Source organism: Scyliorhinus canicula, chromosome 8, assembly GCF_902713615.1.
Source record: "Scyliorhinus canicula chromosome 8, sScyCan1.1, whole genome shotgun sequence".
Lineage (NCBI taxonomy): Eukaryota > Metazoa > Chordata > Chondrichthyes > Carcharhiniformes > Scyliorhinidae > Scyliorhinus > Scyliorhinus canicula.
The window spans coordinates 166,257,002-166,276,129 of record NC_052153.1 but is presented as its reverse complement, the minus strand read 5'-3'; the positions used below and the strand labels follow the sequence as shown (position 1 = coordinate 166,276,129).

Here is a 19,128-nt window from a genome sequence, read left to right as displayed (position 1 = left end):
TGGATTCTCCGATTTTGAGGCTATGTCTGGAGAAAAGGTGTCTAGTTTTACTATGAAAACATCGGTGAGGCCCCAGCACTGATCCTCTGACCGGTGAGGGGCTAGCAGCTGCGCCACGTAAAAAGCACGGCTTCCCGAAAATTGCCGGGTCCGTTGCCGCGGTGACGACCTGTAGCGGTCGTGCCATACAACGTGGCACTGGCCGCGTGTGGATCCAACCTGCCAGATGGTGCTTCCCTGGACACCCCCTCACCACCCCCGGGCCAGTCCCCCGCAGCCCAGCCCTCGGCGAAGCCCCCCCCCCCCCCGGGTCAGCAGCATCTTCCCCCCCCCCCCCCCCCCGCCCCGACTGTGGCAGCGCTGGACACAGTCCGCAGCCTCCACGCCGGGTTCAGGAAAACTGAGAGCACACGTGCCCCGTGCCTTCAGGAACTTGGCCCATCGGGGTGTGCCTTCGGGTAAGGTCCTGAGGCGGTCCCAGCGCCGTGCTCCTCGAAGATGCCGTTTTGGAGGGGCTGAGCATCCGAAAACAGGCGCGCCCCCAATTCAGTCGTAAACAGGAATTCTCCGCCCGATCGACAATTACGATATCGGCGTTGGGCAACGGAGAATCCCGCCCCTTTTTTCTGTCCCTGTGCGCAACATTTTTCAAAATATCTTGCGTCTCTATTCGTGAGGATTATTGTTTGAATAGAGAGACATCATTAAATATAATGACTTAAAAGTATTGACTGTGTGGCATTAAGATCCACATTAATGTGCTTTTAAAAGTCAGACGAAAACCACAGCCTCAAAGATTTATGATTGTGAAAGTGGTTGCTCATCTCTAAAAATGGCTCACTGAGGTTTACGTTAGAAGATTAATATTGATTATGATGTTGTGGCTATAACAGAGCTGACTCTGAGAAGAGCAGGACTGAGGATTAAATGTTCTTGGATACAAGATTTTCAGAAAAGATAGGAAAGAAAGAAAAGGGAGAGGGAGGGATGGCATGAAAACATTGCAGTGCTGGATAGAGGATCAATGCCAGAATCTGACTAGAGCTAAGGATCAAAAAATATGTAGTCAATAGGCCACCAATTAATAGAAATGATGTGGATAGTCAGAGGCTTTTTCCCAGGGTAAAGGGGTCAATTACTAGGGGGCAAAGGTTTAAGGTGCGAGGGGCAAGGTTTAGAGGAGATGTACGAGGCAAGTTTTTTACACAGAGGGTAGTGGGTGCCTGGAACTCGCTGTCGGAGGAGATGGTGGAAGCAGGGACGACAGTGACGTTTAAGGGCCGTCTTGATAAATAAACGAATAGGATGGGAATAGAGATATACGGATCCCGGAAGTGTAGAAGATTTTAGTTTAGACAGGCAGCATGGTCGGCGCAGGCTTGGAAGGCCGAAGGGCCTGTTCCTGTGCTGTACGTTTCTTTGTTCTTTTGTTATGTGGAAATGCTGGCATTGGACTGGGGTGAGCACACTGAGAAATCTTAGAACACCAGGTTAAAGTCCAACAGGTTTGTTTCAAATCACTAGCTTTCACTAATTGTGCTCCGAAAGATAGTGATTCCAAACAAACCTATTGAACTTTAACCTGGTGTTGTCAGACTTCTTACTGTGACCAATTAGTAGGAAAATTATAGAAGAACAGATTTGCAAGGAAATCGCAGAGAGATGTAAGAAATATAGAATAGTTATAATGGAGGAATTTTATACAAATATAGACTGGGTAGTAGTCGTAGTATAAAGGGCAGAGAGGGCCTAGAATGTGTTCAGGAGAATTTTCTACAGTATGTTTCCATTCCAATCAGAAAATTTGCATTTCTGGACCAGGTTCTTGGGAATGACGTGAGCCAAGTGGATTGAGTGTCAATAGGGAAATATTTAGGGGCAGTGGTCATTGTGTCAATAAGTTTAGGATGACTATGGAAAAGGTCAAGGAGCAATCCAGAGTAAGAATAATTGTCAGGGGGAGGGGGTGTCAACTTCAATGGGCCACAAAGTGGCACTAGGAGAATTGCTCCCATGGCAAGTCCGCACTGACAGGATGGGCTGAATGGCCTCCTCTCTGTGCCGGAACAATTCTGTGAACTCAATAACTGGAGAAAGGATTTGCTCTCTGGATTCATGGTTGTTTTAAAAGTCAACCGTTGTGAGAAGTACAATAGATCTGTTATCTGGTTCCAAGCTGTAACTAGGAAAATTGCTGTGCTTTTGTCCTTGATAATACCACTTTCACACCTGCACTTTCTTCCTACAGAAACTCCTCACAGATGAGAGACTGTGCCACAGTGAGGCACTTTATGGTTTTCTCAGCCCCTCTCCAGAATACCTGAAAGTTGTTGATGTACAAGGGAAGAAGTCGACTTTTTCGCTGTCCTCCTTTCTGGAGAGGCTACCTGGAGATTTCTTCTCTCATCAGGAGGTATGGATCAATAAGTCTCTGCATGACTTAAAAAGAAATTGAATTGTGGTAACTTAGCCATTCCTGTAACTGAGGAGAGGAGATATTTGTGTAGTCTATTGTGTTTCTGCTCACAACTGGAGGCAACTATTTATTGCAGCAGACTTCCGGTTGCGGCTATGCAGAGCTAAGCCGCACGTTCGGCAGCTCCCGCTTTAAGAGGACTTGTGGACTTAAGGGCCCCAAACGGCGCTGATTCGACGATTCCCGGTGGATAAAGGGGTCTGGAGCAAACCCCCCCCCGGGATTTATGGTGCAGACTCGAAGTGGGGCGAGGAGAAAAACGGCAGCAGCTCCCCTGGAAAAATGGGGGAAGGTGGACAAAATGGCGGCCGGTGGAGCCCCTGAGGAGTGGAGGCAGTGGGGGGCTTGATCATGGGGGGGGACTTCAATACGGTACTGGGTCCCCTACTGGATCATTCTAGTTCAAGGACAGGCAGGAGGTCGGCGGCGGCCAAGGTGTTGAGGGGGTTTATGGACCAGATGGGAGGAGTGGATCCCTGGAGGTTCGGGAGGCCGAGGGCTCGGGAGTACTCTTTTTTTCTCCCATGTGCAGAGGGTTTATTCCCGCATTGATTTCTTTGTTTTGAGTAGGGGACTGATCCCGAGGGTGGAGGAGGCCGAGTATTCAGCTATTGCGATTTCAGACCATGTTCCGCATTGGGTGGATCTGGAGATGGGGGAGGTGCGGGACCAGCACCCGATTTGGCATCTGGACGTGGGGTTGTTGGCTGATGAGGAAGTGTGTAGGAGGGTTCGGGGATGTATCGAGAGGTACCTCGAGGTCAATGATACTGGGGAGGTCCAGGTGGGGATGGTGTGGGAGGCTCTGAAGGCAGTGATTAGGGGGGAGCTGATCTCCATCTGAGCCCATAGGGAGAGAGGGAAGAGGAGCGAGAGGGAGAGACTGGTGGGAGAGCTGTTGAGTGTGGATAGGAGGTACGTGGAGGCCCAGGAGGAGGGATTGCTGGGGGAGCGGCGTAGCCTGCAGGCCAAGTTTGATTTATTGACCCCCAGAAAGGCGGAGACACAGTGGAGGAAGGTGCAGGGAGCGGTCTACGAGTATGGAGAGAAGGCGAGCAGGATGCTGGCGCACCAGCTTCATAAGCGGGACGCGGCTAGGGAGATTGGTGGAGTGAAAGATAGAGATGGGAATGTGGTGCGGCAGGGGGCAGAGGTCAATGAGGTCTTTAGGGACTTCTATAGGGAACTGTACCGGTCGGAGCCGCCGGCGGTGGGAGGGGGAATGGAGAGTGTTTTGGACAGGCTGCGATTTCCAAGGGTGCAGGAGGAGCAGGTGGAGGGACTGGGGGCGCCGATCGAGTTGGAGGAGCTGGTCAGTGGGATTGGCCACATGCAGTCGGGGAAGGCGCCGGGACAGGATGGGTTCCCGGTTGAATTTTATAAGAAATACGCGGACCTGCTGGGCCCCCTGTCGGTTAGGACCTTCAACGAGGCATGGGAGGGGGGTGTTCTGCCCCCGACGATGTCTCGGGCGCTGGTCTCCCTGATCCTGAAGCGTGATAAGGACCCCTTGCAGTGCGGATCACACAGGCCGATTTCACTGCTGAATGTAGACGCCAAGTTGCTGGCGAAGGTCTTGGCCACTAGAATAGAGGACTGGGTGCCGGGGGTGGTACATGAAGATCAGACGGGTTTTGTGAAGGGGAGGCAGCTGAACACTAACGTGCGAAGGCTGCTAAATGTGATAATGATGCCGGCAGCAGAAGGAGAGGCGGAGATTGTGGTGGCATTGGATGCGGAGAAGGCCTTTGACAGGGTTGAGTGGGGGTACTTGTGGGAGGTGTTGGAGAGGTTCGGGTTTGGGGTGGGGTTAATTAAATGGGTGAGGTTGCTGTACGAGGCCCCGATGGCGAATGTAGCGACAAATGGGAGGAGGCCCGAGTACTTCAGGCTCCACCGTGGGACGAGGCAGGGGTGCCCCCTGTCCCCCTTGCATTTTGCGCTGGCAATTGAGCCTCTTGCCATGGCTCTTAGGGAGTCGAGGAGGTGGAGGGGTTTGGTGCGAGGTGGGGAGGAGCACCGAGTGTCGCTGTATGCGGACGACTTGCTGTTGTATGTAGCAGACCCGGTGGGGGGAATGCCGGAGGTGATGGAGATTCTTGCCGAGTTCGGGAGTTTCTCGGGATATAAATTGAACCTGGGCAAGAGTGAGCTGTTTGTCGTACACCCGGGAGATCAGGAGGAGGGGATTGGTAGGCTCCCGCTAAAGAGGGCAGTGAGGAGTTTTAGGTACCTGGGGGTTCAGGTGGCTAGGAGCTGGGGGACTCTGCACAAGCTCAATTTTACTAGGTTGGTGGAGCAATTGGAGGAGGAATTTAAAAGGTGGGACATGCTGCCGTTGTCGTTGGCGGGTAGAGTACAGTCCGTTAAAATGACGGTGCTCCCGAGGTTTTTGTTTTTGTTTCAGTGCCTCCCCATTTTTGTTCCGAGGGCCTTTTTTAGGAGGGTGAACAGCAGCATTCTGGGATTTGTTTGGGCGCACGGGACTCCGAGGGTAAGGAGGGTCTTTTTGGAGCGGGGCAGGGATAGAGGGGGGCTGGTGCTGCCCAACCTCTCTGGATACTATTGGGCGGCTAACGTCTCGATGGTACGTAAGTGGGTAATGGATGGGGAGGGGGCAGCATGGAAACGGATGGAGATGGCATCCTGTGGAGGCACGAGCCTGAAGGCACTGGTAACGGCGCTGCTGCCGCTCCCTCCAACGAGGTACACTACGAGCCCGGTGGTCTCGGCTACCCACAAAATTTGGTGGCAGTGGAGGTGACACAGGGGGGATGTGGGGGGCTCGGTGGAGGCCCCGCTGCGGGGAACCACCGGTTTGTCCCAGGGAACATGGATGGCGGGTTCCTGGGGTGGTACAGGGCGGGCATTAGGAAGTTGGGAGACCTGTTTATCGACGGGAGGTTCGCGAGCCTTGGTGAACTGGAGGAGAAGTTTGAGCTCCCCCCAGGGAATTTGTTCAGGTACCTTCAGGTCAAGGCGTTTGCTAGGCGACAGGTGAAGGGGTTCCCTTTGCTGCCCCCACAGGGGGTAAGGGATAGGGTGCTTTCGGGGGTGTGGGTCGGGGATGGGAAGGTGTCTGACATCTACCAGGTGATGCAGGAGGTGGAGGAGGCGTCGGTAGAGGAGCTGAAGGCTGAGTGGGAGGTGGAACTGGGGGAGCAGATTGAGGAGAGGACATGGGCGGACGCCCTGGAGAGGGTGAACTCCTCCTCTTCATGTGCGAGGCTTAGTCTCATCCAGTTCAAGGTGCTGCACCGGGCCCACATGTCCGGATCTAGGATGAGTAGGTTCTTTGGGATCGAAGACAGGTGTGTCAGGTGTTCGGGGAGTCCAGCGAACCATGCCCATATGTTCTGGGCATGCCCGGCACTGGAGGAATTCTGGAAGGGGGTGGCGAGGACGGTGTCGAGGGTGGTGGGATCCAGGGTCAAGCCAGGCTGGGGGCTTGCGATATTTGGGGTCGGGGTGGAGCCGGGAGTGCAGGAGGCGAAAGAGGCCGATGTCTTGGCCTTTGCGTCCCTAGTAGCCCGGCGGAGGATCTTGCTGCAGTGGAAAGATGTGAGACCTCCGAGCGTGGAGACCTGGATTAATGACATGGCGGGATTCATTAAGCTGGAGAGGGTTAAGTTCGCCCTGAGGGGGTCGGTACGAGGGTTCTTTAGGAGGTGGCAGCCTTTCCTCGACTTTCTGGCTCAACGATAAGGTACTAGGTCAGCAGCAGCAGCAACCTGGGGGGAGGGGGGAAAGGGGGGGGGGGGGTTAGGGGGATAGTGTTTAAGTTAATTTGCTTATTGTTAATTTATTTTGTTGTTTATTGGGGTTGGGGGGGTGGGGGGGTTTGTTATATGCGTTGTTACGGGTGCTGGTGGGTGTTTATTACTATTATTGTTAATGTTATTATTGTTTTGTTGATACATATTTTTCAAAAAATTCTAATAAAAATTATTTTTAAAAAAAAATCTATTTATTGCAGCAATAAGGAATTCTTAGCAGACTGTTAACTGGAGATAATCTTTCATGTTACATAAGGCGCAATTCTCCGAGCCCCGCGCCGGGTCGGAGAATTGCCGCAACCGCGCCACGATGCCCCAATGCCGGCGCGCGATTCTCCGAGGTGCGGAGAATCGGTGCCATTTGTGTTTGACGCGGCACTGGCTGCGGGCCGCTGGAATCGGCGGGGCAGCCGATTCTGCGGCCCGGATGGGCAGGGTGGCCGCGCGGAAACGGCAGAGTCCCACTGCCGTCGTTCACCCCTGGTCGCTGCCGGCGGGAACTCTGCGCGAAGGTCAGGGGGCGGCCTGAGGGGCGGGGAAAAGTCCTCCTTCATCGGGGGGGGGGGGGGGGGGGGGGGCCTCCGATGGGGTCTGGCCCGCAATCAGGGCCCACCGATCGGCGGATCGGCCTCTTCCCCCACCCCCCTGGGCCTACTTTGTTTCACAGCCGGCCCCTGAACCACCACGCCATGTTGCGTAGGGGCCGGCGTGCTAGAGAAGTCCCCCGCGCTTGCGCAGGTTGGCATGGCCCAACTGCGCATGCGCGGGTTAGCGCGGCGCCCGTTTGTCACCGGGAAGGGAGGCTGGAGTGGCGTGAACCACTCCCGCACTGTGCTGGCCCACTGTGGGGGACAGAATCGGTCGTCCCCGTGCCCGTTTCGCACTGTCGTGAAACGCAACGGCGTTCATGACGGCGCGTAGACTTAGTCTCCATTTTGGAGAATCGTCCCCCTAGTATGTCAATGATGGTAGATGTTTGGGTATCTCCAGTTCTTGTAAAAGTATCACAGCGATATCTGTTTAAGGTCTAATTAGATACAAAATCATTCCAATACTTGAAAAGACTAAATGATCAGCTGCAAAGTGCAGTAAAGGACTGAAGTAATAAAGGATAAGTTGTCTGACCTTTATTAGATCAATACAGAAATTATTTTTTCATTTTCAAGGCTACAGTCTTGCCATTTTATTTCAACCTCCGGGTCTTCCCAGCCCTTGCATAACATGCAGTTGAAGGGAACAGGAATATTACAGCACGAGCCGAGGCAGTAATGTTATTCTGACGTGTGAATAGGAATCCCTCCAGCCCCCAAGCCTTTCTCTTCCAATCCCCTGCTTACATTACTCCTCACAGAAAGGTATGCAATTACCATGCAATAGTCTTCCATGAAGAAAAGCCTGTAGTATAAATTCAGTAATGGCTAAATGTGCGCTACCTCCGTAAAGTGGTCCCAGCATTCGATGTACCGGATTTGGGTTCATTTATATATGAAAAATGGGCACCACGGTAGCATGGTGGTTAGCATCAATGCTTCACAGCTCCAGGGTCCCAGGTTCGATTCCAGGCTGGGTCACTGTCTGTGCGGAGTCTGCACGTCCTCCCCGTGTGTGCGTGGGTTTCCTCCGGGTGCTCCGGTTTCCTCCCACAGTCCAAAGATGTGCGGGTTAGGTGGATTGGCCAGGCTAAATTGCCCTTAGTGTCCTAAAAAATAATGTTAATGGGGGTTGTTGGGTTACTGTTATAGGGTGGATACGTGGGCTTGAGTAGGGTGATCATTGCTCGGCACAACATTGAGGGCCAAAGGGCCTGTTCTGTGCTGTACTGTTCTAATTCTAATTCTAAAAAAAAGATACCAGTCAGCTTTCTATCCACTTGAATTGACAGACTTATTGTTGCTGAAAAATAATGGTCATGTGATATCAAGGATCACAATATCACAGCAAGATTGAGACTTCAGAGCTGGAAAGTGATTGGGAATGATAATTACATTCTGCTGGATTAAAAATGACTTGCAAATCACAAAATCTGTATTTTCTGACCTGTGCACTGGGATAACGAACTGATGATGATATTCCTGTAGAAATGAAGAACAAACTGCAGATAATCTTCAATTTTAAATTCCACCAATGATAGCAGACGTTGTGTGCAATATCGGTTCTTCCAAATATGTTTCTTAATTATTGTTTTTTTCCCGTGTCTGTCCTCAGGAGGACACTGAGGAGGACAGCGATCTCTCTGACTATGGGGACGAGGTCGACTGCAAAAGAGACTCTCTTGCTGAACCTTGCTTCATGCTCATTGGAGAAATCTTTGAGCTCAGGGGGAGTAAGTGAACTTAATGCTTTTCTTTCTTTCTGTCATTATCTGAAAAGAACCTTCATTCCAACTTGCATTCAGAAAGGCCTCAAAGGATTTGCTACGAGTAGCTGGAATGCAAGTTCTAGTATCTTGACACAGTGGTCGGATTCTTGCCTGAGTCAAAAGGTTGTGGGTTCAAACTTCACTGCAATGACTTGACCGTGTAATTGAAGCTGATACTTCCAGTGCCGCATTCAAGAAGAAAGGGTTTTGCAGAGGTGGGAGGTGAGAGGAAGGGACCATCTTGGTTAGGCAAAAGTAAAATGGTGGAATTAAAACCTAGTCAGCAAACGTGACACCTATTCCCACTAGTCTATTTAACATTTGACAATCACAATAGTATTTACAATTACAAATCTCAACTGAAGCTCATCTGAAATTTGCCAACATTCAGTAATTTTGCCACAAGCCATTTAACAGTGTCAGAACGCCATCATTTATTGCTATTTAAAATATAGCAGCTATTATCTGCGAACTAATCTTAACAATCAGTTTATATTTAGAACTTTTGACAACTCACATGGTTCATCAAACAAAACAGTGAATAAATAATCCATAATAACTCTGCGTTATCCATTGTTATTAATTTTTCAAAAAAAAAACAAGGCCAACAGTGGTGTTGCTGTTGAATGATTTAAGGTAATTAGGATTGAAGGAAATGTAATAGAGTGGGGCGACACGGTGGCGACACGGTGGTGCAGTGTTTAGCGCTCATGCCACATGGCGCCGAGGACCTAGGTTCGAACCTGGTCCAGGGTCACTATTATTATTTTTTTTTTTTTTTAAATTTAGATTACCCAATTATTTTTTCCAATTAAGGGGCAATTTAGTGTGGCCAATCCACCTACTCTGCACATTTTTGTGTTGTGGGGGCGAAACCCACGCAGACACGGGGAGAATGTGCAAACTCCACACGGACAGTGACCCAGAACCGGGATCGAACCTGGGACCTCAGCGCCGTGAGGCGGTTGTGCTAACCACTAGGCCACCGTGCTGCCCCAGGGTCACTATTATGATCTTTATTATTGTCACAAGTAGGCTTACATTAACACTGCAATGAAGTTACTCTGAAAATCCCCTACTTGCCACATTCCGCTCCCTGTTCGGGTACACCGAGGGAGAATTCAGAATGTCCAATTTACCTAAGAAGCACGTCTTTTGGGACTTGTGGGAGGAAAGCGGAGCATCCGGAGGAAACCCACGCAGACACGGGGAGAACGTGCGGACTCCACACAGACAGTGACCCAAGCCGGGAATCGAACCCGGGACCCTGGCACTACCATGCCGCCCATCATGTGGAGTTTGCACATTTTTCCGGTGTCTGCATGGGTCTCACCGCCACAACCCAGAAATGTACAGGGTAGGTGGATTGGCAACACTAAATTGCCCCTTAATTTAAAAAAAAAGAATTGGGTACTTTAAATTTATAACAGGTAAGCCAACTACAGTGTCTTAAGAGAAGCTGACAATGTTCCTGCGAGGCCAATCTTACATTTTCGCGTAGCATGTCAAACTGAATAATTAATGAAAAGCTAAGACTGTCAGAAAAGCTGACAGTCCTATGTTGAGGCCTGTTTGTGAACTATGGAATGTAACTACGCTTGAAGTGCAGCTTAACTGCAATCACACACATTTCCACCCGTTATATAGAGCAGACGATTGTGGTGCAAATTGCAGAAATATTCTCTCCTTCCTTGAAGGAATTGTTTGCTATTGTAGATATGCCCTGGTGCTATCTATTGCTAAACCAGATAAGTTATTTGAACTTGTTTGATTGTGTCTCATTGTGTTTTTCCTCCCTTCCATTACAAAGATTATATTGGCACTCTTCCCTAAAGTTCACTTTCCTTTCCCTTCATCTTCCCCCACTCCTGGCTGCTAAACCCTGCTGCTACTGCGGAGGATTGATCATCTCTGCCTATCGAGTACAGCAGCGTTCAATCTAACAATTTCCCAATGGTGTTTAGCGACTAGCTTTTCATTTCCAGATTTAAAAAAAAAATAAACACCCTCTTCTCATGCAGTATACATTTGAGTGCAAAACGAAAGGATTCAACAGCATGTTTCTTTTCTCAGCAATACTCTTACTGTCAAGCCATTATTATTTTTGAAAATTGGTCATGAACCAGCTGGATTGTCATTTAAAACCAAACAGATTCACTGATGTCCTTCAAGGAAGAACATCTGCCACCCTTACCCTGTCTGACCTGTATGTGATATCGGGTTCATGCCAACGTGAAACCTAGACAGCATTAAACAACCACCTTCAATGGGCAGCTAGGGATGAACAATAACTACTGGCCTTTTTAAAGCTGAATTCAAGTGCTCTGCTGTAGTGAGATTTGAACCTGCCTTCTCTGAATTTTTAATCCAGTAACATAAGGGGCTGGTTTAGCTCACTGGGCTAAATCGCTGGCTTTTAAAGCAGACCAAGCAGGCCAGCAGCACGGTTCGATTCCCGTACCAGCCTCCCCGGACAGGCGCTGGAATGTGGTGACTAGGGGCTTTTCACAGTAACTTCATTGAAGCCTACTCGTGACAATAAGCGATTTTCATTTTCATTTTTCATTTCATAACCATGACACCACCATATTCCAATTTTTAAAAATATAACTAATGCATAGATTGGTCCCAATCTTTGACATGCCACAGGAGTCAGATACCAAATAGATAATGTAACCATTATTTTAATGTACCAAATAGTCCAGCCCAGTTTAGCCACTGAAGTCCACAGAATTAGTTTTGAACCTCCAACCAGAATGAGAAGCCACCGCTGAGCCAAACATGATTCCTTAAATGTAAGCATATTCTAGTAGTTTTCTCTTTGCTGAAAGAGTAGTTTATTGCGCTCCAAAAGTAAAGTACTAATGATCTCTGATGAACAATGGACGTGATTCAGCGACACCACTGCACCCTGGGCTAGATCCAGATCTGCATATTTAAATGAGCCTAATAGCTCATTTAAATACCTGGGAGCCTTGGACTCAACGACCACATCTGCGAGACTTCGCCAGGGCACTATTTAGTATTGATCCACACAAACATGGACTAGGCGACACGGGGTTGGGGGGCGGGGACATTGGAGACCCCTCGATGGTCGGGGAAAGGGCACGGTCGTATACCCTGGAACCTGGCCACTGCCGGAGTGCCCAGCTGGCCGTGCCAGGGGTCGGACGGACCGGGAGGGGGTTTGCCCATGTGAGGGGGGGCTTCCCAGGGGCCTCTGGAAAAATGTGGGAGGGGAGTATCCCAGAAAGCAGGGGAGGGGGGACCGACATAGGCCTGCCGATCAAAATGGTGCATGGTCTGCGAACAGCAGTTCCTGCAGGCGATCAGCTCACCAGCAGGGACTCTCTCCAGTGTGGCCTCGGCCATTACCTGAGGCAAAAAAATGACAAAATGCCATTGAATAGCAGGATGGTTCTCGGCCTAAAAGCGGACTTAAAGTCTGCTGGATCGCGTGCTCAATATCTCTTTTCTAGTGCTTTTCGTGAAAGAGATTGTTCAAGACACAAGTTAATTGTGTAATATATCACTGTCACCTAACATTATAAAGTGAGTGATCATTACATTAAACTACACCAGGTACACTTCATAAATCATCTGAAAACATAACTCTGAGAAGAATATAAAATGCCCTTAGCCCTCACATTTCCACAGGACTCCTGCAGCCAGCTATCTTTTTAATCAGTCCCTCTCATTGATAGTCTTTTCCTCAGCAAGCCTTTACTATGTCCTTTCCCAGTCTATGCTCCCATATTTGCTCCTTCATGTCTAAGGGCTGCAGATTTTCTTGTATTTGGCAGACAAAAGAATTAGACATCCATCAAAAGATCAGACTGGATAATCATTCACCTCCCAAATCCATATGTCACTCTTTAAGATCATCCAGAACAGCAAAGATTACTTCTGACTGCTTTTCCGCCCATCACCACCTTCCCTGTCTCCTCACCCTCAGCAAGTATGAGACTCCAATGGTCTTTTTATCACGATCATCCATTCAGCTGCCTCTCTGATTTTTACTCTTCACCTTACCCCTCGCACTAACCCAGAAGCCATATCTCCTGTTTCTCTCCTCGCTCCTTCATGCTCTTTGAGTTCTTATTTGCCATTACCTCCCAAACAATGTGCCACTAATGGTGTGCCTTCAACAACTTGATTTTATGTGCTTCTGTGTTAAGAGAGGGGAATAATACAAGCAAAGGATTTTGGGTGTTCTTACAGCTTTGTTCACAAACCCTCATGGGACTGCTTGTTTTCACATATTATTGGCCTTTTGAGGGCTGTGTTACCTTTATGCAGTTATTGGTCAACATTTTCTACTTTCTGGACTGATATAAGACAATTACTAAAAAAGGAAGTTTCATGATCCCAAAGTACCAAATATTTACACTACTTCTAAATGTATTATATCCCACTTAAAAAGCCTCATTGTCTACCTCTTAATATGTTATTCTAATCTTCAGACAATGGATTGCTGGCAACATCCTGGGGAAATCCTCTCTGCTGCATAGAAAGATCTATGTTTGTGACCACATAGATATGAAAAAGTCTTAAAGTAATCTTTTGTGATTCAAGATTTTCCTGTTGTTGGCATGGATTTATTCATGTTGTTTGTAATACATAGGAACATAGGAATTAGGAGCAGAAGTAGGCAATTCAGCCCATCGAACCTGCTCTGCCATTCAATTATAGCATGGCTGATCTCTTCCTGGTCTCAAATCCTCCTCGCTTGTTTCGCATAACCCTTTAACCTATTTTTATCTGAAATATATAATACTTCATTTAATGAATGAAGAGTATTGTGGAAAATAATGCAGTTGTTTTCAGTGATTTCTTGAAGAGGACAAACTTGTTTCAATCTATTTTAGGGATGACGGCAATATTAACGGCAGCGATCTGTAACCTAGTCTTATTGCTATGTTTCATCTTGTTAATCTCTGCTTTACAGTGTTCAAGTGGGTCAGGAAGACACTTATTGCTCTAGTACAAGTTACATTTGGAAGGACAATCAACAAGTAAGTTGTTTTTTCTTCTCTCTTCCTCCCCCCCCTCCCCAACCACCATTTTTCAACAAGACGTGACAAGCCTGTGCTTTGTATCCACTGTCTGTCTCTCACATCTTTGAGTTATGAGGGAAGCAAAAAAAGGCTTGAGTAAGTTTCAACATGATGTACTTGGCAAAGAAGATTGGAACGAAAGCAACTTCTCGGTGAGACACTTGGTAATTCAGTATCTGATTCAGCGAAGAGTAGATTATCACTGAGGGCAAGAATTCTCACTGCTTAGGTTTCAAATAATCCTCCCCAGCTAAAGCCCAAAAGGGTAGGGTCGTCCTAGCTGGTTTGATTCTTAAGTGTGCGGACGGCACAAGGTTTGGTGGAATTGCGGATAGCAGTGGGGATTGTCAAAGGATGCAGCAGGATATAGATCGGTTGGTGACTTGGGCGGAGAGATGGCAGATGGAGTTTAATCCAGATAACTGTGAGATAATGCATTATCATAGATCATAGAATTTACAGTGCAGAAGGAGGCCATTCGGCCCATCGAGTCTGCACCGGCTCTTGGAAAGAGCACCCTACCCAAAGTCAACACCTCCACCCTATCCCCATAACCCAGTAACCCCACCCAAGACTAAGGGCAATTTTGGACTCTATGGGCAATTTATCATGGCCAATCCACCTAACCTGCACATCTTTGGACTGTGGGAGGAAACCCACACACACACGGGGAGGATGTGCAGACTCCGCAACAGACAGTGACCCAAGCCGGAATCGAACCTGGGACCCTGGAGCTGTGAAGCAATTGTGCTACCCACAATGCTACCATGCTGCCCTATGGAGAGTCTAATATACAGCAAATGGCAGAACCCTTAAGAGTATTGACGGGCAGAGGGATCTGGATGTACAGGTCCACAGGTCACCGAAAATGGCAACACAGGTGGAGAAGGTAGTCAAGAAGGCATACAGCATGTTTCCCTTCCTTGGAGGGGGCATTGAGTATACAAATTGGCATGTCATACTGCATCTGTATAGAACCTTAGTTAGGCCACACTTGGAATATAGAGTTCAATTCTGGTCACCACACTACCAGAAGGATGTGGAGGCTTTGGAGAGGGTACAGAAGATGTTTGCCAGGATGTTACCTGGTATGGAGGGCATTAGCTCTGAGGAACAGTTGTATAAACTTGGTTTGTTCTCAATGGAACGGCGGAGGTTGAGAGGTGACCTGATAAAAGTCTACAAAATTATGAGGGGCCTAGGCAGAGTGAGAAGCTTTTTCCCAGGTGGAGGGGATAATTACTAGGGGGCATAAGTTTAAGGTGCGAGGGGCAAAGTTTAGAGGAGATGTGCGAGGGGAGATTTTTACACAAAGGGTAGTGGATGCCTGGAACTCGCTGCCAGAGGAGGTGGTGGAAGCAGGTATGATAGTGACGTTTAAGGGGCATCTTGACAAATGAATAGGATGGGAATAGAGGAATACAGGCCCTGGACGTGTAGAAGGTTTTAGTTTAGACGGGCAGCATGGTCGGCACAGGCTTGGAGGGCCGAAGGGCCTATTTCTGTGCTGTACTTTTCTTTGTTCTTTGAGCATTAAGAAGCTTCCCAGTGATCTGTACTAGAATGTTGCATGGTTTTGCCAGACACATCCTCCATGTACACAATCTTGAACCATGGTTCTTTTTAAAGTGCACCTCGTTGAATGGATAAATAATGAGTGCCCCTGCAGGCCAATAGAAGCTCTACTTTGGATTAATGTAAGGTTAGTGCACAGTGAATGGATTTTGATGTGTCCCAGGCACCTGGGTGGTCACAATGAATCAAAGTGGGCTAAATTGCTGGGTATTGCTATAAACTAAGTCAAACATAGACACAAGAGCTAAATGTCAGAGGTAGGTTAAAGTGACTGCCCTTGACATCAAGGCAGCATTTGTGTGACACAAGTGCCAGGCAATGACCATCTGCGATAAGAGAGGATCTAACCACTGTTCCTTGACATTCAATGGCCTTACCATTACTGAATCAACATCCTGGGGGTTACCATTGAGCAGAAACGGAACTGGACTAGCCACATTAATCCTGTGGCTACCAGGGCATGTTAAAGGCTAGGAATTCTACGGTAAATAACTCACCTCCTAACCCCCAAAGCCTGTCCACCATCTCCAAGGCATAAGTCAGGAGTGTAATAGAATATTCTCCACATGCCTGCATGAGTGCAGCTTCAACAACACTCGAGAAGCTTGACAGCATCCAGGACAAAGCAGCCCACTTGATTGCTCCCCCTTCCACAAACACTCAAACCCTCCGACAAACAGTGGCAGCCACGTGTACCGTCTACGAGATGCACTACAGTAACTCACCAAGGTTCCTTGGACAGCACCTTCCAAACCCACGACCATTACCATCTAGATGGAAGAGAGCAGCAGATACCTGGTAACCCCACCACCTGGAGGGTTCCCCTCCAAGTCACTCACCACCTTGACTTGGAAATAGATCCCCGTTCCTTCACTGTCGCTGGGGCAACATCCTGGAATCCCCTCCCTAACAGCATAGTAGGTGTACCTACACCTCAAGGACTGCAGCAGTTCAAGACGGCAACTCACCACCACCTTCTGAAGGGCAACTAGGGATGGGCAATAAACGCTGGCCTAACCAGCACCACCCACATCCCGTAAATGAATTTTTAAAAAATGGAACAGGATGAAGATGCACTTCAAAAATTGCTTGAGTTATTAATGCAGTTACCGTGCTTTAATCAGCTCTGTTGCTCAGTCTTGACTCCGTTGTCACACACAGACTACTTTGATTAATTGACATGAAGATCTTGTACTTCACACAGTGTAATGTCACTTGCTATTATTTAATTCCGTGCACTGCATCTAATCTTTGTTTCTCTACGAGGAAATAAGTGCCCGGGGGACTTGGAAACGACATATCCAGATCTGTAACCGTTCAACTTTTCATTATTTTTTGTGGATGGTTTTCTAAGCACGCAGTTAAATAAAAGCCATTGTGATGTGGAGTACATGTTTTTGCCCAGTAATTGGTTTCACCAGTTTCAACAGCACATACCTCATTATATTGGCCTAGAAATTTGATGCTCTCAGTTTTGGGCTCGGGGAAGGCTAGCCCCCTTGCCCGAGGCACACTGGCCTCCGATTTTATTTCCATCGTGCTGGGGAGCTGCACGCCATAATGAAGTTCCTCGGTGAAAGTGGTAATGAATATCAGGGTGCTGTGAGGTCAGCAACCGTCTCTGCTTAGGTATGGAGGTGGTGTAGGTGCGACCAGGGTGAGGGAGGTTGCAGTGATTGGGGGGGGGGGAGTGGCAGGCGTGGCTGCAGCTTGTGGTGGGGTGGCGGAGTGGTGACCAACAGCAGCTTGCTTCTGGACCTACCTACCGACATTCAGGTCAGTACATTCTAAGAGGCTGCCTTTTCCATGTTGTTTTGACTATAGTATAGTCCAGGGCAACTGTGTCAGGACAACCAAGTCATTTTAAGTCAAACAATCCTTGAGCATCAGCATTTTCATATCAGAAGAGCCTCGTGTCTCATGCTGTAACAACACTGTTCACTGACTTTTGTGACAGATGGCACACGTATAACTCGTGATGGACCTGTGCTTCCTATCTGGCATTTTGGAGGTTTAAGAGACGGTTTATGGCCCAACAAGCAGACATAATTCGGCTAACTCTAGGTCACTTGGTCTTGAATAATGTTCTGCAGCTGATTAACCTCTTTGTTCAAATAAACACTTGTGGCAAATGAAAATGTGGCGTGACATAAGGAAAAAATTTCCAAGTATCATTTTAGGCACGATTGGCGGAGTGTTTCTAGTCGGTCGCATTGGTGAGATTGCGGCCTATATTTAACAGCACTTGGTGCTGGAAATGAGCCCCATGAGCTTCTCGCCATTATTCGCCAGACTCGTGCCTCAGCATTGCGCCACTTACAAGGGGGAGCGGCTTTTAAACACGCCCTCACCACTCACTCCCAGTCAACCCACAAGCATGGCAGCGCGCAGACCTGCTCCTTGCTTTAGGGATACTGACATGGGCAGGTTTCTCGCGCTGTGAATAAGAGACGGAACGTTCTGTTCCCCCGAGGGGCTCGGAGGGCCAGTAGCAAGGTCACTAATACCATCTGGGAGGCAGTGGCAGTAGCTGTCACTGCAGCCAGGAGGACCATGCCAATGTGAGAAGAAGACTGACATCCACCAAACTACAAGGGTAAGTTACCACCTGTCTCCTGGCATCAGTTCCGCCTGCCGCACCTCAAGTTCCCAATCTCCAACGCTTCTTGGAAAGCATGCACACACACATGCATAATCGGAGGTGGTGGCCATACACGAGTTGAACATTCAGGGAGTGGAACCCCTTCCTATTAATAAAGTGCACTCCCTGATGCTCTGGTACACGTAAGGTGACATGCATACCATCAATTACCCCTAGACCTGGGGCATCCCATCGATGGCGTAAAATCCTGCAGGCCAGGCATCTTGGTGGGCTTGCTCCAGCTCAAAGCTGATTATTCTGATGACCTCACAAATCACTTGTCGGCTGTAGCTTGTGATATGCCACACAAGCTCCCTGTCGAGCCCTGAAATGAACCAGTTACATAGAGGTTCAGCGCTGTGGTGATCTTAATGGCCTCCGGAACGGGTCTCCTCCACGTTGTACCAAGTCTGCAAGGACATGACAAAGGTGCTGCACGGTCTCTTTGTTGAGACAGAGTCTCCTGTGGCACATGCTGTCTGTTATCTGCTCAAATGATCAAGGCGTCTGTACATCTTGGGCCATTGCAGGCATCCAACTCTGGGTTTCTCCACGGCCTGATGGTCTTCAGGGTGTGTGGTGGCCCCCTGCACATGGGATGCCACCTCTAGCCTGCGTCAACGCTGCTGCATTCTCTGGCATCTGGCCGCCTGGGCTGCCACCAGCACCGTGAGGGCATCCTCTGTCGGACTGACACCACTATCCATTTTTGTGTCTGTAAGGAATCAGGGAAGGAGAGAGACTGACAATCGGTTAGGGCTTCTATCGCGCGACTGACAAATCCCCCAAGCCTCCCCCACCCTTGCGGGTCCCACCTTCTCTGAATGCCATTCAGCATGCCAGTTGTGCTGGAGAACCTTGCTCTGCCGCCCCCCCCCCCCCCCCCCCTCCGGCCACATCAGGAGCACTTGGACCCTAGACTTCTGTTGGGAACATTAGGGAGGTGTGCTCAGATGCCCTTCCCTGATCCCCGAGGATATCCCCAGTGCTGAACCCCAGTACTTGAGTGTTTGATTATTGGCTGCTTCCTCTATGGTGCTGACGCTTCGGGAGGTCAGGCAAACTGTTCAGGTTTCATAGTTTGATTGAAATACGATGCAATAATCATCATCTGAGACACGCCATATGTACCCGCGAGAAGCCACTTGAGAATATTCTGTTTATTAAACAGTCAGCAGTAACAGTGGTTTGAAAATTAACTACCTAACATTCCACATATCGCACTAACCATTAAACAACAAGGA

The 19,128-nt window shown here is 48.7% G+C and overlaps 1 protein-coding gene across 2 annotated transcripts in view; it reads left to right on the top strand.

Annotated features, from left to right (window-relative positions):
* The window catches only part of snx25 (sorting nexin 25), a 326,114-nt gene that overhangs the window by 289,917 nt on the left and 17,069 nt on the right, over positions 1-19,128 (top strand). For both annotated transcript variants that reach the window (XM_038805657.1, XM_038805656.1), the window contains exons 15-17: positions 2,249-2,413; positions 8,458-8,575; positions 13,560-13,626. In XM_038805657.1, coding sequence (XP_038661585.1) covers positions 2,249-2,413; positions 8,458-8,575; positions 13,560-13,626 — 350 coding nt within the window. The remainder of the gene's footprint in view (positions 1-2,248; positions 2,414-8,457; positions 8,576-13,559; positions 13,627-19,128) is intronic.